The 27,613-nt window shown below is 28.5% G+C and overlaps 4 protein-coding genes across 4 annotated transcripts; 2 read left to right on the forward strand and 2 right to left on the reverse strand.

The window, feature by feature from the left end:
- The first annotated feature begins 1,154 nt into the window (after window positions 1-1,154).
- LOC125858343 (protein trichome birefringence-like 38) lies at window positions 1,155-6,990 on the forward strand. Its single transcript, XM_049538101.1, has 5 exons — window positions 1,155-1,487; window positions 2,349-2,520; window positions 4,655-4,830; window positions 5,451-5,609; window positions 6,580-6,990. The coding sequence occupies exons 1-5, from the start codon at window positions 1,216-1,218 to the stop codon at window positions 6,869-6,871; spliced, it is 1,071 nt and encodes a 356-aa protein (XP_049394058.1). The 5' UTR covers window positions 1,155-1,215; the 3' UTR covers window positions 6,872-6,990.
- Window positions 6,991-9,505: 2,515 nt separating this feature from the next.
- On the forward strand, window positions 9,506-11,200 carry LOC125858333 (adenylate-forming reductase 06235-like). The gene has a single exon (XM_049538092.1). It carries the CDS (start codon window positions 9,506-9,508, stop codon window positions 11,198-11,200), a length of 1,695 nt encoding a protein of 564 aa, XP_049394049.1.
- A 230-nt stretch (window positions 11,201-11,430) lies between these two features.
- On the reverse strand, window positions 11,431-16,247 carry LOC125858342 (GDSL esterase/lipase At5g45910-like). Its single transcript, XM_049538100.1, has 5 exons — window positions 15,964-16,247; window positions 15,029-15,247; window positions 14,397-14,545; window positions 12,573-12,846; window positions 11,431-11,931 (listed from the first exon to the last, which is right to left on the reverse strand). The coding sequence occupies exons 1-5, from the start codon at window positions 16,208-16,210 to the stop codon at window positions 11,702-11,704; spliced, it is 1,119 nt and encodes a 372-aa protein (XP_049394057.1). The 5' UTR covers window positions 16,211-16,247; the 3' UTR covers window positions 11,431-11,701.
- A 2,103-nt stretch (window positions 16,248-18,350) lies between these two features.
- On the reverse strand, window positions 18,351-23,922 carry LOC125858341 (GDSL esterase/lipase At1g28590-like). Its single transcript, XM_049538099.1, has 5 exons — window positions 23,578-23,922; window positions 22,942-23,172; window positions 20,584-20,732; window positions 19,490-19,766; window positions 18,351-18,919 (listed from the first exon to the last, which is right to left on the reverse strand). Exons 1-5 carry the CDS (start codon window positions 23,825-23,827, stop codon window positions 18,678-18,680), a joined length of 1,149 nt encoding a protein of 382 aa, XP_049394056.1. The 5' UTR covers window positions 23,828-23,922; the 3' UTR covers window positions 18,351-18,677.
- Between the last annotated feature and the right edge of the window lie 3,691 nt (window positions 23,923-27,613).

Consider the following 27,613-nt stretch of genomic DNA (forward strand, 5'->3'; position numbering starts at 1 on the left):
ACATAACATACGACTACAAAAATATGTCACTAAAAATAGAATGAGAGTTTAAAGTGAAATATATTCAAATATAAAAAAGGTAATTCTTTCTTTAACAAATTAATTAACAAAAAAATATGTCACATAAAATAGAAAGAAATAAAAAGTACTACTAATTTAAGTAGCTTGTTTATTATATATATAGTATAGGTTTACATTTTATTTTTTTTTGTCTTTTTTGGTAGTAGATGATCTGGACGATAGTTTTGTCTTGAACCAATCAAAGTTAAAAATCTCGAGCATAATATACACTATCAATGAAGAACTTTTATAAAGATAACTAAGAGCCAAAATAATTCCCAATATATATTACTACTCAATGTTTGAAATAAACATGAGTCTTTAGCACTTAACACGTGAACTCCCTATCCTTCGAGATGAATAGTGAAGGTGTACGCAAGTTATTGTCTATTTTTGTATTTTTCTCTTCACACGCTTTATAATATCCTCATATAAAACGGTTAATTAGAGATTGTAAGCAAAAAATGAATTAGGTATAGGTCATTTGAGAAGTAAAAGTTCTTTGGATATCAAATAGTCTGATCAATTTGTCTGATCTAATTTATTTTTTTTAAATGACAATAGGGTAGGAATCTATTTACTATTTTTCAAGTACTAGTACAAGTATGAAGAAAATCATATTTAAAATTTTGAGGAATTAAAATTTTTTAACTTTTACAAAATGAATAGAAAAAGTTGACTTTTTTAAATCTTGTATGTGTTAAAATGAATATAAAACTAAAATAAAAATAGTAAGTGGCTTTTAAAATCAATTGCTATAAAATTTAAAGAAGTAAAAGGACAAAAAAAATGGGGAAAAGAAATTACGTACACCCACCATACTTTAATTTTGGTGACATACTTTTCGTTTAAATTTATCTCAAAAATAATATCAAATTTCCTTATTTAAAATTAATTTAATTATAAACTTTCTATTTTACCTTTAATAACATAATTAATTAGTAGCATTAACTTATTAATACCATAACTAAAAAGTTTTTCGTATCCAATTAAATACTGTCACATAAATTGAGACGAAAAAACTGTATATATATATACACGTATAGTGAATCAATTTTGAAGCACCAACTTTCTTTTCCATAGTACTACTCTCTTCTTTCTCTCCATTCTTCTTTACCAAAAAAAACTCCAAAACCAAATATTTTTTTGCTAATTATGTCAAATTTATTTCTTAAATCACTTGCCTTATTTATTATTTTTATTTCTTTAGAAATTGTTAAATCAGAGCTTATAGTACACAATAATAGAGAATTATTGAGTAATTGCAATTTATTTCAAGGCCAATGGGTTATTGACCCTTCATTTCCTCTTTACCAATCTTCGAATTGCCCATTTATTGATCCAGAATTTGATTGTCAAAAATATGGAAGACCTGATAAAGAGTATCTCAAATATGCTTGGAAGCCTAATTCTTGCAACTTGCCAAGGTACAAAAAAAATATATTATATCGTCAATGTAAATTCTTTGATATGCGTTATTTGAGTCACGGGTCTTGAAACAACCTTTATATCTCTTTCGTGAGGTAGGGATAAAAGTTGTATACAATCTATCTTCCACAGACTTCACCTTGCAGGACTATAATACTGATATGTTGTTGTCATTGTTGTTGTTGTATTATCAGTATAAATTCTTTAATATGTGTTTGGGATCTTGGAACAAGTTCTCTACCTCCTTGAATTAGAGATAAAGTTGGTATACTCTCTATCTCCTTCAGACCTCACAATTCATATTGTAGGACTATAATATTAGTATGATATTGTTAAACCATCAGTGTGAAAGATTTTTTTTTAATATATGTTTAATTTGTTCAGGGCTGAGGTATGTAAAATTAAAAGGTTCGATATATAAATTGTTGAATCTTTTTTTTTAACGTAAAAGTAGATTCTTATGTTGTGGTAAAAGGAGTTCAAAGTTGTTTAACTTTACAATACTTCAAATACAAGTGTAACATTTACATTTAAAGGGATAAATATTTACTATCGCGATATTTTAACATGTTATAGTAAGTAACTTATTTTATTTTTCAAGTTGCTATATATGTCTTTGGTGGAGATTTTCAAGAAAATACTATCGCATATTCCTCTATTTCTTTATAAAAGATATTTAATCCGTTAAAAATAGAAGTTAAAGAGAATATTTATGCTCTCATCGTGTTCTTTATATGGACATTTGAGAGTAGGGGTCCATTCCCTTGTTTTTTTGCCCTTTTCAAGATTTTGATTGATATTGTGTCCCTATAAGTTTTGTTTTCTTCACTTTTATTCATTTAATTTAAATTTTTTTGCAGATTTGATGGAATTGATTTTTTGAAAAGATGGAATGGAAAAAAAATAATGTTTGTTGGTGATTCATTGAGTTTAAATATGTGGGAATCTTTAGCTTGTATGTTACATTCATCAGTGCCAAATGCCACCACTTCTTTTACCAGAAAAGAATCAATTTCTGCGGTGACTTTTCAGGTTTGCGAGTTTTCTATTTGAATTATTTATTAAAATATATCTTAAATATTGAATAGGAAAATAGAAAAATTAATAGTCAAAATGTAATTTAATAAATAATTAGTAATAATAAACTAATAGTTAAAATGTATTTTACTAAATAATTAGTGATAATTCAGATTAAAAAACTCACACATTTAAAAACGAAATTACTTTAGGTATATTTTGATCCTTCGCTCTATTTATTATGGAATGTTAAATACTTCTTTGTTACCTTGTTTCAAGGTTTAAGCATTAAATATAGAGTCACTTTTATTAAAATAATTAATAAGTAAGATTTTTTTATGCGAATTAACATTAATCGAGTTTTTTAATAAGAATATCGAAAGAAAATTAAACAAAAAAAAAATTGCCTGTGATATTTTTGCTTTTTTTTTTTTCTTTCTAGAAGTTGCCATTTTTAGCTTTCTCAGAATGTGCATGGGAGACAAGAATTTTTATTGTTTTTATGTTTGTTTTTTATTGAGTAAAAACCCGTGATTTGTCAGAGGCGTGAACAACAATTTTAACTTTATTTTAAAATTGATGTTTCCAATTTGCTAAGAAATTATTATTTTGTTATTTTTGGTTATATTGGAGCAATAATATTTCTCCTTAAACACCATTATTATATAGTCTCATTATAACAATTTATATTTTTTTGAATTTTGTTTTGAATATTCGCTTGGTCTTTGGTACCTTAATTTGGAGTTTCGATTAATTTAAATATGTCTCGCGTGAGGCCAATTAAGGGGAGAAAACACTTTTTACCAATATTTTTTGTTTTATTATGATTCGAAATCGAGATGGAAATCTTATACATTCCACCATAATCATTGATGGTCATTTTATACTCCCTCCATCCCATTTTATGTGAGGTAGTTTGACTCGGCACGGAGTTTAAGAAAGAAATGAAAACTTTTAAAACTTGTGATTCAAAATGAATGATAGAAATTTGTGTGGCTGTAAATCATTTTATTAAGGGTAGAATAGATATTTTATATTTAAATTGTTACTTAATATAGAAATGTGTCATTTTTTTTTTAACTGACTAAAAAGGAAAGTAAGTCACATAAATTGAGACAGAGGAAGTATAGTTTTCAATATATAAATATTATATTTAAAGACTTGAAAAAAAAAATTATACACTTAAATTTAGAATGAAAATGAAGTAGTTTGATCATCGTACTATATATAAATCTTCGACATATAAAATGAAATCAAGAAAAATATTCAAAGGTTCTTTGAGCCTATGAACCATTATGGATTATGGTGGAATGAGTTAGATCTCTTTCTCGAGTCTTGAAATGAAAAAAATATATTAATAGAAATTATTTTTTTAATGAATCTTACGTGATGCGATTAGCCACTTGACATTCAAGAATATTGTAACAAACTAGTGGTAGGTCCAATTTTTATTTCATGGCACATATAAATATTTTCTCCCCTTAACCAATTTTAGCAAAATGCTCAAACCTAACATTAAAAGTCATTGACTTGATTGTGTAAAATTAGTTTCTGATATTTATTGTTATCAACTTGTGCTTATATATATTGAAACTTTAAGAGTATTCTGTTATATTTGTGGTCTAGAATTTGTTTTATATCTTATTATAGATGTTATTTAGTTATATAATAAGAGATTTTATAAATAAAATTCAGTAGATCTTTGTAGGATCAATTTCTTCTAATCAAATTGTAATCAATCATAAGAAATCATTAGTCACTCAGAATCCATAAACTTCATTAAATATTTGATTGATTAGATTCTGTATTTGTATTATAAAAATTTCATACATATAAACATTTGATTGAGAACTAGATGAGTTCGGTGGCCGTTCAGAATTCATAAATTTCAAATCCTAGCTTAATTAGCCCCTGAACAATGATTTAATGTTTACTCTCTTGCACCTGGACGGAGCTAGGAGAGTGCAGAGGAATTCATCTAAACTTCTTTGTTGAAAGTTACGTTGCATATATAATATTGAATTTCTTAGGTTCTTCATATATTTTGTTTTTTTATTATATATTTTAAATCATCTTAGTGAAAATTCTGATTTCGTTACTACCTGCTCCAACATTTTTCTTTTGCTAATTCTCTTAATGATTTGCACAGGATTATGGAGTAACTTTATTCCTTTATAGAACCCCATATTTGGTAGATATAGTAAGAGAAAAAATTGGTAGAGTATTGAAATTGGATTCTATACAACAAGGTGATGCTTGGAAAGGAATGGATATGTTGATTTTCAACTCATGGCATTGGTGGACTCACAAGGGAAAATCTCAAGGGTAACATATATTATATCTACTTTCCACTTTTCATCTCTCTTCAAATAATTCCAAAGATATACACAAAGAAATGAGTCATTAATATGCGAGGCTGATTTTTTTTTATGTATCAAGTACGTGTAAGTCTGATTCTTTTTTACAAGTCAAATACATTAGTTAAGAAGTAATTGATAATAGGTGATACAAGACTCGAATTTGGACATGGACAGAGCTACAATATTAAAGAGGGGTTTGAATTTTTATATATATAGTTGAGAACCTATTAACTAAAAAACTATGAGTTTGGTGGCAAGCTCAAAACTCATAAACTTCAAATTTTGGTTTCGTCTCTACCTAGGACCTTTAACTACTTGTGATATTATATTGAAGTGTATAATCATTCCATCTAAACACCTAAGTATTTACACAACATATTTTTATTTACTTAATTTTATATTCCATAGTTATAACCATAGAGTAACATCTTTGGCATATCCACCACTAACACATAGGCAAGCAACATATCTTGATCTATCATAGCAGAGCCATTGAGAAAATCGAGTGAATAACCTTAGCGGTCGTTTTAATTAGAAGCAGAGGTTCACATGAAATGACCAATTTTACAATTTTTATTGTTGTAGATGGGACTATATGCAAGAAGGCACAAAAGTGTCAAAAGATATGGACCGTTTGACAGCATTTTACAAAGGCCTAACAACTTGGGCAAGATGGATTGATCAAAATGTTGATTCTTCTAAAACCAAAGTCTTCTTCCAAGGCATTTCTCCCACTCATTATATGTAAGTTCATTTATTTATTTTTTTATTATATTTAATTAATTTCTTCAAATGTTAAACTAATATATATATATATATATTTGGTATGAGAAGAAAAAATCTAGAAAGAATATTTTATATACAATAATGGTGTGTTTGGTATGAGAAGAAAAAATCTAGAAAAATATTTTCTAATGTTTAATAAGACAAAAGTTATTTTTAATGGAAAACATTTTAAATCAAAGGAAGGATCTATACTTGTGAGTGGACGATGGACGAAGGAAGTCATTTTCCTTATAATAATTGTAATTTTTAACTTATATTATTTGTTTAAACCAACACTTGGATGAGTTTGGTATGGAAGAAGATTCTAATTTTTTTTTTCAATTTTTCATGTTTGACTCTTTAAAAATTGGGAAAATGATTTTAAAAGTGAAAATACGAAAATAAGCTTCATAAATAACATTTTATATCCCATCGTAGCGCCCCCTCAATGCCCGACCCCACACACTTACCCCACCCTTACCAATCAAATGCCCAACATCATCATCCTATAATATTTGCCTAGATTATATATACATTATTCTCGTATAATAACTTTTTCTTCATCATCAAACACTAGAAAATACATTAAAAAATTACTAATTTTTCAAAAAAACATTTTTCGTAAAATATATTTTCCATCGTACCTAACACACTCTTAGACATTACTATTAATCTCTAGTATTACTCAAAAGATTCATCAAAACAATCTCCAATTGGCTAATATTATTATTAATCTCTAATATATATCCTCTTATAAGAAATAAATAAAGAATTCTCGGCGTCGAGAGAGATTTGAGATTTCGTAAGTAACTCAGTGAGTGCTTTCTAAGAAGGGCTTGGAAGAAGAAAATGAAATAAATGACTTTCGTCGTATCAAACATACCTGAATTTATAACTTTCAAAACTTATGAGTCACATCAACTAATTATGTTACATTTTGATTAATTAGGGGCAAAGAATGGGGCTCATCAACAAAGAATTGCAATTCAGAGCAAGTGCCACTATCAGGATCAACATATCCAGGAGGATTACCATCATCTACTATTGTTGTTAACAAAGTATTAAGTAGTATTAAGACACAAGTTTATCTACTTGACATTACATTTTTGTCACAATTAAGGAAAGATGCTCATCCATCAGCATATAGTGGACAACACCCTGGTAATGATTGTAGCCATTGGTGTCTTCCTGGTCTACCAGACACTTGGAACCAACTTCTTTATGCATCATTAGTTATGTAAAATTAGAATTTAACTTATATACACAGACAGTATAAAGTAACTTTTATACTATCAGGTCAATCAGAATGATATGTACGAATAATCGTTCATGGAAAAAAAATGAAATTAAGACAAGTTATCTGCTAGAGGACTTTATTTCAAGTTTTCGTCTGTGTTATTTATTAAGTTATTTTGATAACAATAGTGTTGAGATCAATTAGTGTGCACCTTAACTATAATAAAATCATCAGCAATAAATATACACATTAAAAAAAGTATTAAAGTCTTTAATGACATTAATTAATTGTCATTGAATTCAATGTATATAGACTTTAGAAACATTTAAAAGAGTGTAAATTGCCGCTAAAAGAATATACTTAGAAGCAATTAAGCTATTGTCGTTAAAAAATATTTTTGGTATAGTGCTTGATTAAGTTGCCATGCAACAAACACATGTATATGTATCGAGTAAGTCTATCCATTAAGATCGGAGTTGATAGGTTCAAACTGTTGATATAACAAGTTCTATTTTATTTTAGACTTAATGGTTAAAACATATCTAAACTTTGAGTTTTTAATGAACTATCAAGTGCATGCGCGAATTTTCTATCTGAACCTAACTATTTATCAAAATATACCTTAGCTATCAGTTGTTTTCTTTTCTACCTGAAATATCATCATCATTTAGGTAAAAAAAAAAAAAAACGATTAATAATTAAAATGTGCTTTTATAAATAACTAATAAATAGTTCACATTAGAAACTCACATATCATATAATTCAGATGTGATATAAAGTGGCTAGTAAATACAATATTTATATTTATTATCAATCAATCGAACTGTTCTTTGAAAAATATAAAATAATGGATCCTATTTTTTAAAAATTTTATTTTCAACTAGCCTATATGTCGACCTGGTCCATCTATATATCAGGAATACAAAATCCAAGGGGTACAAGTGGTATCATCAAATTTGACTTGTTGAATTTTGAATGGACTTTTATCAAAACTTTGATTATATTTGTTTGATGAATAATTTGGCACTATATATAAGCAGCTTTAATTTGACTTAATATAGATCTTTTTATTATTTTCAATCGGTATGTATTTGATATTTGTATTAAATTTGGATTCGTGTATAGTAATATCCATTTTAGAGGTGCGACGCTTTCAATATGATTTTTTCGATTCTAGAGGTTTGAATTCTAGACAGTCAGTTAAGATTGCAGTCGTATAAGAATCTCAACCATCTCACTGTAATTTAATTTATGTAGGTACGTACTTAATATAATTATTGCTTGAGTTGAATGTTTGAAGTTTTTATGATAAGTTTGTTAATTGCATAATGATAGATCTTTGAGTTGACTATTTAATTTGAATATATTTATGATGATACTATATGAATTAAGATATATACATATATTTGTGTTGAGTGTTTGAATATATTTATGATGTTGTATGATATGTTTGATAATTGCACAGTCATTATTGAGTTGAGAATTTGACTATGTCAATGATTGATGCTATAAGATCAAAACTTTACGCTATATTTTAATATGAATATAATGTAACTTAATAATATTTTTTTTCTATAATTTTTTAATATATAAATTTTAATTTTAAAATATTATAATTTAATTTAACTCAATATAATTAAGACATAAAAGATGTTGAGTTGTTTTGCTAACATCGACCTATCTTATTGTTTTTCCCACCAAGCCAAACTAGGGTTAAATCTACATTAAATTCATTATCAATATAAATATTATAAATTTGGTTTACAAGAAAAGTTTATAATGTGTGCGCTTTGAATGTGTTACCGATAAATTCTGCTCCACTATGATAGTTTACAAATCATACTGAAGAAGTAAAATTATAATAAATAAATTTGATATAATAAGTTTGACCAGAAGAATATGTAATAAACATATTTCTTATATTATTGTATAAACAAATGATATTTATAGATTAAGATGTGAAACTTATACATATAAATTATAAAAATATCGCATATATTACCCGTTACAACAAATAAATATCTATTTACTACATTAATTTTTTCTTCAAGTAGCCGATCACTTGAATGCACTCAAAAAAGGAAAGGATAAAAAACATTGGGAGCAACCCCTTAATAAAAGAATTATGATCTTGTTAAATCCAAAAGAGACAAATAATATAAACTAAAAAGAACGTCAAACCATATATATTGAAAAAAAAATATTATAAAAATTATTTCTCATTTGATATTCGATATTGAAATTCAATTGGTTAATCCAAATTTACGTATTGTAGACTGTCGCACATCATAAAGCGACGAACTCTGCTTTCAACAAGATTTTTTCTATAACCAAAGCGTGAACATGAGACTCTAATTAAAAGTGGAGAGTTGTCCTCCACAACGTTAATGCACGATTGGTTTATATCTATTGAAGTTATAAAAGAAATATGAAGTAAGACATAATGCGCCTATTTTTTTAATATTATATAAATAAAAATATCATAATTGGACTTTGAATGTCTACTCGAGCCATAAATTGGACTATAAATACATTAACTCAATTACATTCCATATCCTAACTTAAATTCTTCATCCATAGCTTATATTATTTCATTTTTTTCATATAACTTCCTTCTTCTTTTTCGCAATAGAAAAAAATGAAAACTGGAGACAAGTTCGAGAGATTTTCAAGTTGTAGAGGTGTAGCTTTCGAAATAAAGCCTCGTAACGATCCATTTTCCGTCCCTAAACCACCTACTAGTGAAGCTAATTCCCATGGTAGCAATAGATTTTGGCTACCATGGGAAAATATTAGCAAAAAAATCGTCCCATCGTCTTCATCTTTCATGCAACGATCAATGAGTCGTACTAGTAGTCATTTTTGTGATCTAGATATAGACGCAAATGAAGATGAAGACGTTGATACTTTGTCTTACGTTGAAAAAGGTTGTTATGACAAGGAGGGGTTAATTTTACAAATTCCTCAAAAGGGTTCATCCCCATTACCATTTCTACCTCCTAAAACACTAAGCAAACGCGAAAAAAATAACAATTTTTCATCGCGATTATCCATCATCCTTCTTGATCAAGGGTTGTTTACAGTATACAAGCAATTATTCACGCTATCTTTTATTCTAAATATGACTTTTTTAATTCTTGCTAGTACGGGAAATTTCCCATACGCAAGAAAAAAAGTTGTCCTATTTTCAATTGGCAATATCTTCGCTTTGACACTCTGTCGAAGCGAAGCATTTTTAAGAGTTGTATTTTGGGTCGCGGTGAATTGCTTGGGATGGTCTTGGATTCCTACACGAATCAAGACTATTGTTACGTCTTTACTCCAGTCACTAGGTGGAATCCATAGTGGTTGTGCAATTTCATCAATTGCATGGCTAATTTACGCGTTAATTCTAACGTTGAATGACAAAGAAAACACTTCCCCTGAAATCGTTATCGTTGCTTTTGCAATCCTTTCACTTCTCTCCCTCTCCTCCCTCGCTGCATTTCCTCTCGTTCGACATCTCCATCATAATTTCTTCGAGAGGATTCATCGTTTTGTTGGATGGATAGCGTTATCACTTCTTTGGATTTTCATTACCTTAACGGTTTCTTATGATCCTAAAACTAAATCTTACAACAACGCGGAAATTGGCTCCAAACTTATCAAACAACAAGAATTTTTGTTCACATTGTCTATAACGTTGCTAATAGTCATCCCTTGGATGACTGTGAGACGTGTCCCAGTTAAGGTCACGTCTCCATCAGGACATGCAACGATTATAAAATTTGAGGGAGGAGTCAAAGCAGGGATATTAGGACGAATTAGTCCTTCTCCCCTCTCTGAATGGCACGCGTTTGGGATCATTTCGGATGGGAAGGATGAGCACATGATGTTGGCAGGGGCAGTTGGTGACTTCACGAAAACCTTAGTATCGAACCCCCCTAGCCATTTATGGGTACGACAAGTTCATTTCGCGGGGTTGCCTTATTTAGTGAACATGTACAATAGGGTACTAGTGGTTGCAACAGGGTCTGGTATATGTGTATTTTTATCGTTCCTTTTGCAACCTAGCGCGGCTAACGTGTGTTTTCTATGGGTGACAAAAGGGGTGGAACAAAATTATGGTAAGGAAATAAAAGAGATGTTAAGTGGGCATTTGAAGGAGAAAGTGATTATACACGATACAGCCTTGTTAGGACGTCCAAACGTATCAGAAATGAGCGTTGAAGCAGCGCGAAAATGGAGAGCTGAAGTTGTAATTGTTACTAGCAATCCAGAAGGGAGTAGAGATGTGGTTAATGCTTGCAAAAAATCTGGAATTCCTGCATTTGGTCCTATTTGGGATTCTTGAAATTCAATTCATTTTTATTTGTGGAATACTTTAGTTTATTACTATAGTTTTTTGTCAATCTCATACATTAGGTCTTATGTAAGCAATTTATTTCTATTCATTCCCCTAATAATATGAAGTATACTATAGAAAAAAGAAGGATTTTAAAGTTTACGATATTTGCATTTGATGGCTTGTGTGAGTCCACCACGAGTCAAGGGACCAGGTTCCTGACTGAGAATAGCTAAGAGTAGAAGGCAAACAATCAACGTAACAACAAATAAAAAGGCACACACGATGATGTACAAGGAAGGGAAAAATCACGACCTATCCTTGCATTAGAGATGAAAATATTTCTGACAGAGTACTCCTATAGAAAAATCCCAAATAACCAACGATATTCCGATGGAAATGAAAAATCTTACATATTATTATTATTAGTATGACAATAATAACATACTCAGTATATCCCACAAATGGGATCTGAGGAGGATGGTGTGTATGCAACCTTACTTACTCAGTTTAAATTTGTTTGATGGGAGGAAATGTGAGAGACGGTGAAATGAATGGTCCATTGAGCAATCCTTTGGCTATGTGGTGATAAGCTGCCTCTGTTAAGTGAATTCCATCCCAATTTGCAAAACTTGAAGCATCCAAACATGTCTTAGAGCCAATATGACCACATCTTGCTGAATTGTTGAAGTTGTATGGACCTCCACCTCCACAACATGCTACTAGTGTATTGGAAAATCCTGTCAAAATTAGAAGAAATTAATTAAACAAAGTTTTGTTAAACGGGCAAGGGTATATATGCATTATTTGTTGAACGACGAAGATATATATATATATATGCATCACTTTTGTTAAAAGACGTGGGTATATATGCATCTTTGTTTTGAGTGTTTTTCAAAAGTCAAAGGCAGATATAGCTTATTAGCGACATGCCGTTCAACATAATTAAGTATTCTCGATACAAAATATGGATATATATATATTTTTCAAAAGGACTAAAGTTTTAACAAATATTATATCATGAATCATAATCTCAAAGGTAAAATAACTTTAGTTCTAAAAAATTTAAATTCTGAATCTATCAAATTTAAGTCTTAAATTCGCTTTTATCTAGCATGCATACATGCTCTCTCTCACACACATGCACATTTAAATGAGGAAACACACTCTTCAGGATTGCTTTCTCAGGATTCAGATCCGAGATATCTAGTTAAGGACTGAAGGATCATGTCCATCACACCATAATCCTTGATGGTTATATATCAAATATTATATATAACCATTCAATATTCAAAACTTAGTACTATCCCGTATTAAAAAAAGTCACAAGGATTGGGTAATTTTTAAAAAAACAAGAATCTAAAGTTCAACATCAACTTACCATAATGCTTTGGGGAATGAATCAATCTCTTGGCAGCTCCATAATAATCAGCATATATGATCTTTGCATGAGGATATTCTTTTCTTAAATTCTCAATTCCCAGTTTTAACTTAGCATTGTGATATTTGGAGAAGGCATTGTAGGCTTTTAAACATCCATGTTTGTCATATGCTTCTTTGTTTGTAGTGCCAAATATGGTCAAGAACAATGCTGAGCAACCAATTGGGAAATTCCCAGGCACTATCAATTCAACTGCCCCTTCTTCTATCAATACCTAAGAACAAATTATGAAAGGGAAATAGTTAATACTATGTATCAATATAATTTATGTGACTTAGACAACAAAGAAGTGGAAACAATAAAAGTAAAAGGAAGACACATCGAAGGTAACATAGTTGGGACGGTAAAGTGACTGAGGAGTTTGTTCCAAGGCACCTAGCGATGCGACAGGCATAGCAGAACCATATGACAGTATCAATAGGTTTAACAAGATCCAATAAATCCATAAATAAGGTATGAATTATCAAGTGTTGTTGGATATGTTTGAAGAGGTAGACAAGAGAAAAATACTTCAAGTTACTTTTGATGGACAATCAATCTTTTTTAATTCATGTTTTCGCAACAGAAAGTTTGAGGTTGATAACTCAATCTTCTTCTTGATTGTCATATTTTTACATTATTTAAGCATCCTCATTTGTAATATCGTCATAGAGTGTATTATAAACTCTGTGGTGATCACAAAATACATACTTAGTGCTCTCTTGCACTTATTTTCTTCATACTTGTTAGTTAGTAGAAGTTAGGTACTTCATCAGGATTGGTGAGGTAAGATCTAGCCCACCTTGTGGTACTTATCCCTATTGATATCTTTTATTTTTTTTTTATAAAAGACCGCTAGACACTCTGTCTAATGGTAAATTTGTTTTATATATATTTAGAATGAAACTTACATATTCGAAAACTACACGCAAGGTATTATTCCATCTGTCCCAAATTAGTTATCAGCATGTTTCGCTTCTCGAGAGTTGATTTGACTAATTTTTTAACTAAATTGAATTAGATTCAAATAATATTTTAAAATTAAAATATAAAATAAAAAAGTACATGAAAATAATTACAAATCACAATTTTTCTCATTTTAGTATGACGAAAAAATTACATTTTAAAATATAGACCAAACATGACAACTAATTCACTCTAACAAAATAATTTTTAACGGTAAAAAATAGACACATTAATAAAGTGTGCTAAAGTCAACATAGCTAATGAATCAAAATATTCTAAAAAGGTATTATTTGAGTCCAATAACAAAAACACTTTCACATAAAGAGGACGGAGGGGTATATTTTGATTTCCTCTTTATACAATGTATCATGCGTGTATAATTAATGACAATTTATGTATATTGACTAGAAAAAGTAAATAATAAATTTAGATATTAACTGAAAGGTACAATATATACTTAAATTTGACTTCAACTGACAAGTATTAAACACTTCAACTTTTTGAGTGCACATCTAAACATCTTAATTTTCTCTCAACTGGCAACTAATTAACACTCCAACTTGTCTGAGTTGTATTTCGTGGACACCCGGCATTGACGTGATACATAAATTTCAATAATTATTTTGTAAGTTGATCAATTGCGCTCAACTCACACAATAGAGATGAGTCTAAGCGTCTAAATATGTATACTCAAAGTTGGAAATTCATTTACCGATTGAAGTCAAGTTTAAATGTCTGTTTATATATTATGTCTACTCAAAACTGTACTTCACAAAAAAAAAAAGATGAGAAATTTGAAATAATAGAGTCAAAGCTTACACTTGTTGCTTCAATTATGGTTTCAACAACTAGTGGTACAAGAGCTTTAAGTTGTTTAATGCTTCCACCAAGAAAGGAGGGGTAGTTATAGTCATTTCCTCCAATTTCTCCAACTATAAAGAGAGATTTTTTAAAATATTCTCTACAATCTGCATAACAAATAATAAAAATATTAAAATTTAAAGATTAAAAACACAAAGGGGAAGGAAGAAAAACTATGATCTTTGTTGAAAATTCCCAAAAATATTTTTTGCATCTTATTTCAACCCTTAATGACATGAGTTATTGGGACTAGGGTGAAAGCTAAAACATTGGTTTACAGTTCGGCATAACTCAATCGCTTTGACTCAAATCTTAATATTCAATATATATAAATAATTTATCAAGAATCTAGTAAGTTGTATTTCTAGAATTCAAAACTCAAAATCTTAGTTTTGCCTCTGATTGGAACCTTAACCAGTATTCATAAAAAATGACAAGACATTTGAACTTCTTACATCACTCATTTTAAATGACATTTTTGGTACTTTACATATATTCAATTTACATATCCATTAATTATCGTCACATAAAATAAAACAGAGGACGTAAACCGTTCATGGTAAATTGCAAAAGATAAATTATAACCATACCTTTTTTGGTGGCACAAATGTTAGACTTCACTTCTTGGAACCATCCCAATTGGTGAGTTAAAGAAATGTTTGTCCATAAAATTTTAATATTTTTACTGTAGAAATATTCAGCAGCAATAGCAGTAGCTCCAGCAGTAGCAAAATTCACTCCATTTTCAGCTTTTATGCCCTTTTTCAATGCCAAATAAGGTGGAAGAAATGGCAATCCATATGCCTCAGCTACATATAGTAAAAGTATTAGCGGCATAATCAGAATTTTCGTTTAAAAAAATTGTATGATGAAATAATATATGAAGAAATTAAGAAGATTAATCAATATCTATGATATATACATAAAAATAAATTAATTAATATTCAGTAATTCAGTATAATTTTCTGGCAAAAGAAGTTCATCCAAACCCCCCTAACTTCATTTATAATAGTGTTTACTCTATGAGCAATCCCCTTTTATCTCGACTGATTATTCCATAGAGTATTTGTTACTTCTCATCAACACAAGTACTGAGGGACTTTACCTATCAAAATTTAGGCATATGAGAAAAAATTGACCTAGTGCTTTTTGTGTTCGCTAAGATCATGATTTTCGTCCAAGAATTCATTGACTACTAAATCATACCTCTTTGGATCATGTATCTCCACCCTATTTCAAACTTCTCTTTTTTCTTATGACACTAGTGTTATGTTAGCTTATGTGCATCTCGACTAACTATTTCATCGAATATTTGCTACCTCTCATTAGCACAGGTATCGACTGACTCTACTTACCAAGATTTAATCATACGAGAAAAATTTACCTAGTATTGTTAGCCTTTCGCTAAGATCTGAATCTAAAACCTCATAGTTCTCGTTTTAACTAATTGACTACTAAGTCACACCCTTGACTACTGACATTTTATATACTAACATTGAACTAAACATAACAAAAGAAACATTACCAAAGAAATCAATAACTAATCTTCCATTTGAGCACCGGCCGGTGGCGTGTTTGAAGAATGTTTCTCCATAGGGGAGTTTTCCGATTACCGGAAAAGTCATGGCGCCGGAGAGAAGGAAGTTTCCGGTGTCGGCGAGTGAATCACCAAAGCTAAATATTGCATTATAAGATTGTGGATGGGACGAAACTAAGCTCAAAGAACAAAACACAATATTCAAGAAGATGATAATTTTCATGAAGATAGACATTTTTATCACTAAACAAATAAAAAAAAAAGAGTACAAAGCTCTTTCTTAGTTTGCTTCACTACTACTATTAATAAGAGAGGACAATTTATATTATTTATTTTTTAAATGGTTTTTCATACCTTATTTTGAAGTCTCGATTAATTTAAATTTATGTTACGTAAGATCAATTAAAAGGAGTTGGTTATATCGTGTAAGGATAAAAATCTTATACATCCCACCACAATCACTGATGCTCATTTTGTATAGTTTTCAGAAAGAAAATTAAGTAGTTTGATCATCATAATATAAATTTCCATCACATAAAATGAAATGTATAAACAATATTTAAATGGAGTATTTTGAACTCTCAAAAATTATAGTGAAATGACTAAGATCCTCTTTTAAATGAATGTTACGCGATTGCGAAATTTCAATTCAAATTAGTGGGGGCCAATTTTTATTTCATGACACTTTTTATTGAGACCTTTTGGTTGTTGAGGTGGGGCATGATATATAAATATTTCCTCTCCTTAATTTAGTCAATTTTAACAAAAATCCTCAAACATAAATTAATTTCTGATATTTCTTATTGTCAACTTGTGTTCATATTTATTAAACTTTAAAGGTTATGTTTGAAATTTGGATTATATACAGCAAGGCGATGCATGGAAATGAATGGATGTGGTGACACTATTGTACGAAATTTAATTATTTAAGAAAGAAATATTTTTTTAAAAAAAATTGTGGTCTAAATAAGTCTTAAATAGTTATATGAATATAATTTATCCCATTATAGGTAAAAATAGAAATTTAATGTTAAATTATTTGTAAAAATAAAAATATGACTTTTTTTTAACAAAGTAAAAACAACATCAATATAATTGGTACAAAGGAAAATATGTGTTGTATATTTTGGATTAAAAAGTAATATTGTTATATCTGTCTTAATTTACGTGATTCAATTTAATTATTGATAAAATTTAAGAAAGAAATAAAAAATACAAATCTTGTGATTTGAGAATCTCTTAATATTTGTGTACACTATAAGACTTTTTGAACTTAAACATGTTATAACATTCGTATCTACTTTGTCTACAAACAAGAAAGTTATAAGTAATGCAACTATAAATGAATTTCATGAACGGTTTGATCTTGATTCAGAATGAACGCTCACAACATATTTAACACATGCAAGTCGGACAGAAAACACGAAAAGAAATGGTGTTCCAAGTGATAGACGAATGAGAAATGCGTAAGAATTTGTCAGGCTATAGTTCACTCAAAGTTATAAAGAAAGATATTGATTTCTCAACAACATCAATTTTTTTTAATTATAAAATGAACTCTTTTTACTCGATTTTAGATCATAACCGATAAATTTCCGTCAATTTTAATTTGTAGCAATTATTAGCACTGGTCAAATATTAGGTGTATGAATATTAAATTGTGCTACTATTTTTGGTGGTGGTGATAAATGATACAGGTAGTAAGCTTGGGAAAAGCAAAATCTTAAATATATAGACTTGAAGTAGGTGAAGGACAAAAGTAGATAGTCGTTTGATTAATAGGATAAGAATAATTATTGTAGGAAAAAATATAAAATTATTTTATCACATTTAATTATGAATATTAATTAATTTTAAAATTATTAAATTTATCCAACCATTTATATTAAAAATTGTGTGGGTCAGATATTCCATATAAAAAGTGAGACAACTAATCTTAGGTGATATCCCAACTCATTACTCATTATATATTTTTCTCTATGTCTAGGTATTAGTATTAATTATATAATATATCCCACATATATTATATAATTAATAGTATATAATATATGTATATACTATTATATACATATATTACTGGGCTAACCATAGGCCCACTCTCTCATCAGTCTTTTCGGCCCAGCCCTTTAACTTTCTTTTGGGAAATTTTTATAAATAGCACTATTTATAAATAAATTATAGCAACATTATTGAATTTTCTTTATTCTTAATTTATCTTATCTTTATTTTCAGTTTCTTTTTTTTGTTTCTACTTATTTCTTGTTAGCTTCCTCACGTTTCTTGATTTTCTTTATTGAGTTCTTGAATCCATAACGTGATTCTTATCAACACGCTCACATTGTCTGCCTTAAATCTAAATAAAGAAGAAGGTGATATAAAGTTCAACAATCAACGTAAAACCAATAGAATTATATGATGTATTCTTAAAATACATAATACTCCTCTTATATACAAAATTAGTAACAATTGAAACTGAATACACGTAAAAACGTACATCTCTATAGACTATAGTAAATCAAATAATTGTAAACTTAAATAAAGTTACATTTGCATATCAAGAACAAATTAAATTACAAGATTACTTTCAAACAAGCTAATTAAAAGTTGGTGTATTATGTATGTTACAATTCCAACTTTTCAAGATAAAAGTCTCTAATATATATTGGACAATTATATATACACAATCCCTTGTAGTGTATACACTATTGGTCTGATATTCCCTTATTACAAAGTCCATTATTCATTTGGGGAATTGTGTATGGACCTTGTAATAAACCTTTGGCAATTAATTTGTATGCTGCCTCTGTCAAATGTACACCATCCCAACTAACATATGAAGAAGGTGTATCACAATAATTTGAGGATGGTGATCCACATGGTCTCTTTGAGTCATAATTGTATGGACCTCCTCCTCCACAACATGCTACAATAGTGCTTGTAAAACCTACATAAAAAAAATTTACAAAAAAATTGTGATCAATGACCTTCCAAATTTATGCTATGGAAATAATGATGACGTTTAACTTTTATGTGCTGACAGTTTAAATAATTTTCATGTTTTTTAATGATTTAAAAGATAAATGAAATACGAGTAACTGACTAGAATAAGTTGAATTAGTAACTTGGGAAATTGGACAAACACTTTTGAAAAAATGCAAATTTCAGATGGACTTTCTATCAGAACTCTGTCAGAAATTCGATCTCATCGCAAATACACCACTAAAAACAGGCAAATTTTTGAGGGAGGTGCATCGAAAATTTAATAGGTCTGTCAGAAAAACTTTCGACGAACCTACCTCAGACATTTCCATCAAAATTAAAGTGTTTTTTGTAGTGATTATTTTTTATATACTCTCAACTGAAATCATATTTCGGAGTTGACTATTCATCTGCCCCCCCCCCCCCCCCCATTCCAATAGTGAAATGTGTTAAATACATTGATAGTATATATATAAAAATTATTGTCAGAGTATACAAGTTAAATATATGAAAATGTAAAAAAAAATATACTTACCAAATTTTTTGGGAGATTTGTAAATTTGCATGGCTGCATTGTAGTAATCAGCATAGATTATGTTGGCATGAGGATGAATTTCACGAAGTTTATGAATTTCTTGTTGAAGTAATTGGTTATGATATTCAGCAAAATCATTTAACCAATTAATACAACCAGTTGAATCATCATAATCTTCTTTATTTGAATTTTTAAAAATTGTTAGATAAGAAGCTGAACATCCAATTGGTAAATTTCCAGGTACTATCAATGTTTGTGCTCCAAGTTCAATTAATTCCTGCAAATATAATCAAATAAATCTTAATTCATAGAAATTTAAAAAAAATGTTTAAGTAACACTAGAAAACTATATAATATTCCCTCCGTCAACTTTTAATTGTCATGCTATGCTTTTCAAAAGTCAGTTTGACTAATTTTCAAAGTTAAATTAGATTACATTAATTCGATATTTTAAACAAAAAATTTAGATTTTCAAAAATTATACAAAAAACACTATAAATTGCAAGTTTTTGCATATCAATATGATGAAAAAATACATCGTAAAATATTAGTTAAAGTTCTTATAGCTTAACTCTAAAAAAGAAAACCATGACAATTAAAAGTGGACGGGGGAGTATGATTTTTAGAGACAGATAAATTTTATGGTTAAACAAAAAAAAATTATGACTTATCTTATTTAACAATAATTAATATTGGACAATTTATTTGTGAAAATGTATGTATAGCCTAAAAAGGGGACCTCCCTCCAAATTAGGTCAAGTTGTACTTGTTTATGTTAGACTTGATAGTGATACGATTAGTTAAGCCTTAGCTTATTTGGCCACCTCATGACAATTATTGTTCATGGTTATTATGGGAAAATCTTTTTCGATGGAGATATGCTGAATATATTAATATATGAACAATCACGATCTGATAATGTACTACTAAGTCTTTCAAAAGAGAAAAGAGTTAGTGATAGATCATCAGAAAATTATATTATATGACAAATTATTTAGCGAGAATTAGTTATCGTTTTTCTTAAAATATTTTTTACTAATTCTATTTTTTTTTTAAAAGTGGAATGTTTAATGAAAAAAATAATTGATACTTACATTAATGGCTAGGCCAATGGCTGAAATAACTGCAGGCACAAATGATTGAACATCTTCTCCTGATTTTCCTTGAGAAAATGGATGATTATAATCATTTCCTCCAATTTCTCCCATTAAAAATAATGAATTTTCAAGAAATTCTTTGCAACCTGATTAATATTTCATATAATTAGAATAATAATGATTTATAGAGGCACCTTGAAAAAAATATATATAAATAAAATCAAATGGCTCACATACTTTTTTAAAAAATATAATCATCTATTTTTCCTCCTAATTACTATTTTCAAGACTGTCTCGAGAAACATCTCGAAAAACAGGACAAAAACTAGGATATAACTAACAGTTCACCATAAGGAGTATAAAATTAACCTTGTGCCACTAGTACAAGCTACAGAAACTGTCCATAAGACTATCATTAAAATCCAGCTAGAACCGTATTTCTTTGTTTTTTATTTTAAATTTATTAGTGCACTTAAAGTATAGTACTATATTATAAATGCATATTTAGGGTTTGATGGAGAATATTATTTAATAATATGTGTAATAGTTTTAGTTTTCTATTTTACAAAAATATATCATCCACAAAACTATTTATTTTACATTTAAAAAAAAAACTTTTAATATGGTGTCCCCACTAGGCCACTAATGTATTTCTTTTTGTTTCTTTAGTTCTTAATAAAGGATATTGTCCATATATCTAATCCAGTAATTACGTTTTTTATTAGGACTCAAATATATAATTACTCTTGTTGATAAGTTTTGATTACTTTTTATTAGTGGTTGATCATGAAGGGAATAAGATTTTATCCTAAACAAAAGTGTATTTGATTTAAAGACTATACTTTATTAGTCTTTAGGTTTATCAACTATCGGATCCGTGGCAATATTGAAATTTTAAAAGTTAATTACCGTGGCTTATAATATTTTTTTAATGTAATTTTTAATAATTAAATTTATACATCTTGATATATAAGTTTAAATATTGAATTCGTCTATAAAAATAATTAACTTGGTATGACTAGCTAAATTTTTTTTTTTCTTATTGACAAACTCTATTCATCTTTGATTTGTCAATTTAGCAACCACATTTCTTTACTTAATTAAAGCTTGAACTTAAAGTTGGATCAACTTCTCAACTACTCCTTGTCAAGTCTTTTCTAAATCAATTATTCTTTTTTCCATTAAGTAAATGTAAGGCTAAAAATAATACAGGGGTTGGTCCACTTGAATTATTTGTGAGTTTAAGAGAGTGATGACTTTTGCCTCACTTATTCCAAAAAAAAAAAGGAATAAACATATTTTAAAATTTAAAAGCAATTTAGTTTAAAGTTTTTATTTTATCCTTAATAACAAATATTTATGATATATTTAGGAGCTAGAACAACATTCAAAAGGTTTATGGTCACAATTAATATGTCATATTTAAAATCACAAATTTTTTTAAAAAAATTATTTTTTTAAACGTCATGTTCAATCAGATTACGCCATATAAATTGAAACAAACTATATACTTAATGATGTGGTGTACTCATAAAAATGTGTTACGCAACATTAAACCGGGATCAAGATTAATGACTTTGTATAAAGTTCAATAAAAGATTATTATACTAATATGTAATATAAGTTAATAGTACTAATTAATAATTGGAGTAGAGAAAAAGCAATAAATTGGTTGCTTAACATGAATAATAATATTTATAGGTTGTACTCCTTAAGTTAAGGTTATATCAATCTTATTTTATTTTTAACCTGCTTAGAATTTCTTTTTTCTTGTATTCTTTTTACGTCTTTGTTACGAAAACGATATAGTATCTTTTTTTTTTCTGGCTTGACGAATTTGAATTTATGTGTACAGTAATACTCCATATTAGAATTTTTTTTCAAATCCAAAAGAGAAAATCGTGTTCATTCCACCACATCTTTGGTAATGAAAATAACATGTCATCTACTATATATGGTGTTTGATCCATTTAAAGCGATAACGCTCCCTATAGAGATTTTTTCTGTGTCGAACATTTAAATCCAAAGCATCTAATTAAGAGTGAAGAAATCATGTTCAATCCCACCATACCCTGGTTGCTATTTTTGAAAATGACTGAAATATGTTTATTGGTGTTTGGTCCAGTTAAGAGGAAAAACGTTTTTTATCAGATTTCTTTTCTTATCCAAAATTTTAACTCTTAACCTCTTATTTAGAAGGAAAAAATCATGTTGATTCCACCACAACTAAATTGGTGGTGAAAATGACATGTCATCTGTTAGGTGTTTGGTCCACTTTGGATGTTTGCAAAAAAAAAAAAAAAAACTAGAATAACTCCAAAAAAAAAATTAATCCATTATTTCATTGGGACTTACTTGTTGGTGAGTCACACAAAATTGGTAACATTTGTTTGAACCATTCCAATTGAGTTCCTAGTGAAACATTAGTGGCTGGATTCTTGATTCCTCTTTTCTCTAAATATGAAATATCCACTGCTGTTGCTCCTGCCACTGCAAAATTCACTCCTCTTAGTGAATTTTTGCTACGTGACATGTTTTTCATAACACCAACATAGGGTGGCACAAGTGGAAATCCCATACCCTCCGCTGTAAAGAAGATCAAAAGTTTCAGAAGTTTTTCGTTTAGCTTGATGAAATAGTATTGCATAATCGAGACGAAAGGACGTATACATTAATAGACTGATCAGAATTCAAACTTGATGAATTTAAACCTATAAAGTTCTCAGTACTGAAATAATAGTAGCTTTCAAAATATATGAAAATTCAACATTTAATATTTTTAGAAATTAATTTCATAATTCTCAATATATATATATTTATGTTCCATGTCAAAAATACTGATTTGATGGTGTAATGGGATACATAGCTAGCCGTTAAGCCATAGGGAAAAATGTATAGAGAGAAGAATGGGACACGTTCTTTGATATATATAATTAATACAATCACGTTAGTTAAAAGATAAAAAAATATCGAAATATTATTAATACGTACCGATGAAATCTATAACGAGACGGCCATCGGAAAATCGACCGGTAGGATGATGAAAGAAGGTTTCACCATAAGGAAGTACTGATGAAGCAACAATTTTATTGGATTTTGAGAGGCGAATTAAGTTTCCGGTATCGGCTAACGAATCGCCGAAGCTAATTATCGACTCATAACATCCATGAACATGTCCAAATGAAGTAATTAACAAAATAATCACACAAATAAAAGAATTATTATTAAAAGAAGAAGCCATGGAAATTATTTCAAGTTTTTTTTTTATAAAAACAAATGGTTTTTTGTGTTTTTGGCTATTGGATATTTTAGAGGGTTCAAAATTATTATTTGAAGTCCTCTAAGGAGTTTATGAAATTGGAGTTGAATTTATAGAAGATTTTGTTGACCTACCAACCACAAATTGTCCAAATGACAATTAATCAAGGGCCTACTAGGAAATACACTGACTATTTTTTTTTTGTTTTGTTTTTATTGTGGTCAAAATATATCATTGAGTTCACCAAACTTTACTATTGACGTTTTCTTTAATTAATTTCAAATAAAAGGGAAATTTGCACTTATAATCCTTCAAATATCAATGAATTATAATTTTGGTTCTTTTGATACAGTCAAATTTCTCCATAACATCATCATTTGTTCTGATATTTTTTTATTGCTATAGCAAAATGTTATTATAGAGAACATATAATATAACATAATTGCAAAAAAAACTTGACATTTATAGTGAAATGTAGTTATAGAAAGATGATTTTTTATAGATAGGTATAGCTATATCTGTATAAACAAATCAAAGGTAATATAAGAATAATCCAGATTAACGTACTTCATACATAATGGACCAAAGATACAAATTTTAATAAATTAAAAGTTAAATCATGTGCTTACTTTATATACATAAGAATCAATAAGTAAAATTTATCAATAATCAAGGAACCATATTTACAATTACAAAAAATAAATAAATCAAGTAACCATTAAATTGCTTTGTATCTAGTCATTGTTATTGTTATAAAATAATCAATATTCCAATATTTTCAGATACTATAGTTTTAAAAATATTATGTTGTCCACGTCATAAAAGCTTATGGATTAGTGTACCTAAAAATTTGTTTACTTTTCTTCCCGTTATTTTATTAATATAGATATAGATATTATAAAAACTTAACTATATATTTTTGAATAAACTTATAGGAACTTTGATTGACTCACCAACCACCAATGTCTAATTGACAAGGTCTTAATAGGATATTTCCCTTGTCTTAGTGACCTATAATATTTATTTTGGAATTTAACTCATTTATATTCATGTTGGCAAAATTTACTTTATTGAGCAAAGTGTTTTATACTAAAAAGTAAAATCAATTCTATCTTTATTTCAAATATGAAATTTCTATTTAATAATGAAGGGTACTTTGACAAAAGTCAGGGGAAAAGCTAGAATATAATTTATGATTTCGTGAATTTAGGAATTTGATTCAAATTCTATAAATATCTTTAAAATATTAGTTAAATATATATAAATTATTAATTTAAAATGACTTGAATTAATCTAAATTCAGAACCTTTATATTTTGGTTCTATCTCTAATATATATAAATACAAAATTTAAATTTTATAAATTTATAATAACATCAAGTTAATACATATTAATAATAATTGGATTCGTAATTACAATTTATAAATATTTAATTAGTAAATTATTTTTTATACATATTTCATGATTGAGGAAATATTATTCAATTCACGTGAATCCGAAGAGGACGATCCTGTCTTCTTTTCTTTGGTAATATATAAATGTTTTATATTTTTGTCAACAAAGACTACCTAATTTTTTTTGTAAATACAAGATGTGCATACAATGTGAAAAGAATATATGTGCGTGCATATATAGAATAGAAAAACAAGAGTAAGAAAGTTTCAATTATCCGTAAAGATCAATGGATAATATATCCCTATATATAGAGAGAGAAAATGCCAAATGCCCGACAATCTATTACCGGATTTTCAATTACACACTTTAATTTTACGTGTGTTCTATCACACCCTAAACTGTTTAAAACTGAAATTATTACATTCTTAAAAAGCAATAACCACATTTATATTGACGGGTAAAACCCACGCATTTAACACGTGGATTTTTTAAAAAACTATTATTCTTTACCTTTTCCCCCTATATTTTCATTTTCCCTTCCAACACCAAAATCTTTTCACCATTTTTTTCCTTCACTACAAACAGAAATTAATGCTTTCACCATTTTTTTCTTTCAGAAAAGTCTTTTCACCAACATTACCAAGTTCTAAATCTTTTGACATATCAAAAAACCTCAATTATTAATGCGTCTTTTCTTTCTTTACAATTGCCCATAAATTAATTCATATCTTTTTGGTGGAACTCTAAACAATTTGATGACTTATGATAGCAAAAGGAAATTTCTAACTATCTTTCGAAATCATTAGATCTGAACTTATTTAAAAAAAGCGTCACACCATCTTATCACAAAATAACCCAGCTAGCTGCTATAGTCAACGGGCGGTAGCAATGACAATTTTAAAGAGGAAAAGACCAGCAAAATTTTTGATTTATATATGTTTCATACACTATTTAATTGATACTAGATAATTTTTATGGATGTATCTGTAAAATTGCTCAAATTGAGGCTATGTATACATAACAATGTGACATTTATCTATCCAATTTCATTCTCAAAATCACATGTGGGTTTCATCGAAAACCCAAAATTCTTTCTGGGTTTTGAAATAAAATTACCAAATTGAGGCATTGAATAATCAAGATATGAATTTCCGAACCAATCAGCCTTGTGGATTGGCATGTAAAGTGATGATTAACAACTCCAATAATATCAATAAGGAATTGATTTTCAATTTTTTCTAATTTCATGCACAAATTGAAAAATAAAAATTCAAGAATCAAGAGGAATACTAAAATTTCATTGTCAATTATGTGGAGATGGTAGTGACAATGACGATGGAGAAAATAGTGGCGATGGAGATTTAGAGATGGTGAGTGGTGGAATTTGGTCTATGTTGTAATGAAGAAGAAAGAAAGAAGTAAAGAAAAAAGAATAATTATAAATACAAGCATTTCGAAAAGAAATATAAAAAATAAAAGTTTACTATTTGATTTTAGTGCTCACTCTCTCAATCACTCTCTCACTTTGCCACATAAGCGTTTAGGGAGATGATAATTTCAGTTTTAAATAGTTTGGGGGTGATAGGACTCCCGTAAAGTTTAAGTATGTAGTTGAGAATCCGATAATAGATTGGGGGGACATTTGACCATTCTCTCTCTCTCTCTCTCTCTCTCTCTCTCTCTCTCTCTCTCTCTCTCTCTGTATATATATATATATATTATCTTTTGTTTTATTGGCGTTAAGGCCTATGAATCATGTATTAATTCGAGATTACTATAGAGACTTTAAATTTTAAATTTGCCTTTAATTTTAATTGAATTTAAATATATATTATGTCATCATTCCTAAATACAAACACGTATATTATTCACGATAAGGGGGTGGGGTAGCGAATGAAGTATATAATAACAATATATTCAGGATAATCTTATAAATTAAGCTTGCGGAGGATAAATTGTATGCTACCCTTAAGACAGATTGTTTCTGATGGACTCTAGACTTAAAATAAAGCAAATTAAAGCAATTTGAAAATAGGTATATAAAAATAAGGGCAGTAACAATAACGAAATAATGTGAAATAAAGAGCATGACATAACACACGAATAATATTTTTTGAAAAAACAAATAAAAGTTTAGTGCTGTCCACGTATCGAAAGGACTAATAATCCCACATTTAAAAGTCATTTCACTACTTGATTGGAAAAAAAAAATGCTAGTAATTAATTTTAGATTGTGACACTAATCAATGATTATGGCTGAACATTTATCCATAGTAGGTGCAAAATAACCTTTGTTTAAACTATATTTGGCAAAAGACGTACGATTAATTAAGCGTAATACACTCTCTCTAAATATATAAAGACAAATATATA

The sequence above is a fragment of the Solanum stenotomum genome, chromosome 3, assembly GCF_019186545.1.
Source record: "Solanum stenotomum isolate F172 chromosome 3, ASM1918654v1, whole genome shotgun sequence".
Taxonomy (NCBI): domain Eukaryota; kingdom Viridiplantae; phylum Streptophyta; class Magnoliopsida; order Solanales; family Solanaceae; genus Solanum; species Solanum stenotomum.

What these genes read in the sequence shown, in the direction of transcription:
- LOC125858343 (XM_049538101.1), top strand. Translation starts at nt 1,216, where the DNA reads ATGTCAAATTTATTTCTTAAATCACTTGCCTTATTTATTATTTTTATT. An exon ending in AATTCTTGCAACTTGCCAAG is followed by an intron (nt 1,488 to 2,348) that starts GTACAAAAAAAA and finishes ATTTTTTTGCAG; the next exon opens with ATTTGATGGAATTGATTTTT. An exon ending in ATTTCTCCCACTCATTATAT is followed by an intron (nt 5,610 to 6,579) that starts GTAAGTTCATTT and finishes TTGATTAATTAG; the next exon opens with GGGCAAAGAATGGGGCTCAT.
- LOC125858341 (XM_049538099.1), bottom strand. Translation starts at nt 23,827, where the DNA reads ATGGCTTCTTCTTTTAATAATAATTCTTTTATTTGTGTGATTATTTTG. An exon ending in TTTGTGTGACTCACCAACAA is followed by an intron (nt 20,733 to 22,941) that starts GTAAGTCCCAAT and finishes AATATTAATCAG; the next exon opens with GTTGCAAAGAATTTCTTGAA. An exon ending in CAAATCTCCCAAAAAATTTG is followed by an intron (nt 18,920 to 19,489) that starts GTAAGTATATTT and finishes TTTTTTATGTAG; the next exon opens with GTTTTACAAGCACTATTGTA.
- LOC125858333 (XM_049538092.1), top strand. Translation starts at nt 9,506, where the DNA reads ATGAAAACTGGAGACAAGTTCGAGAGATTTTCAAGTTGTAGAGGTGTA.
- LOC125858342 (XM_049538100.1), bottom strand. Translation starts at nt 16,210, where the DNA reads ATGTCTATCTTCATGAAAATTATCATCTTCTTGAATATTGTGTTTTGT. An exon ending in ATTAGTTATTGATTTCTTTG is followed by an intron (nt 15,248 to 15,963) that starts GTAATGTTTCTT and finishes TACTATATGTAG; the next exon opens with CTGAGGCATATGGATTGCCA. An exon ending in TCATTCCCCAAAGCATTATG is followed by an intron (nt 11,932 to 12,572) that starts GTAAGTTGATGT and finishes TAATTTTGACAG; the next exon opens with GATTTTCCAATACACTAGTA.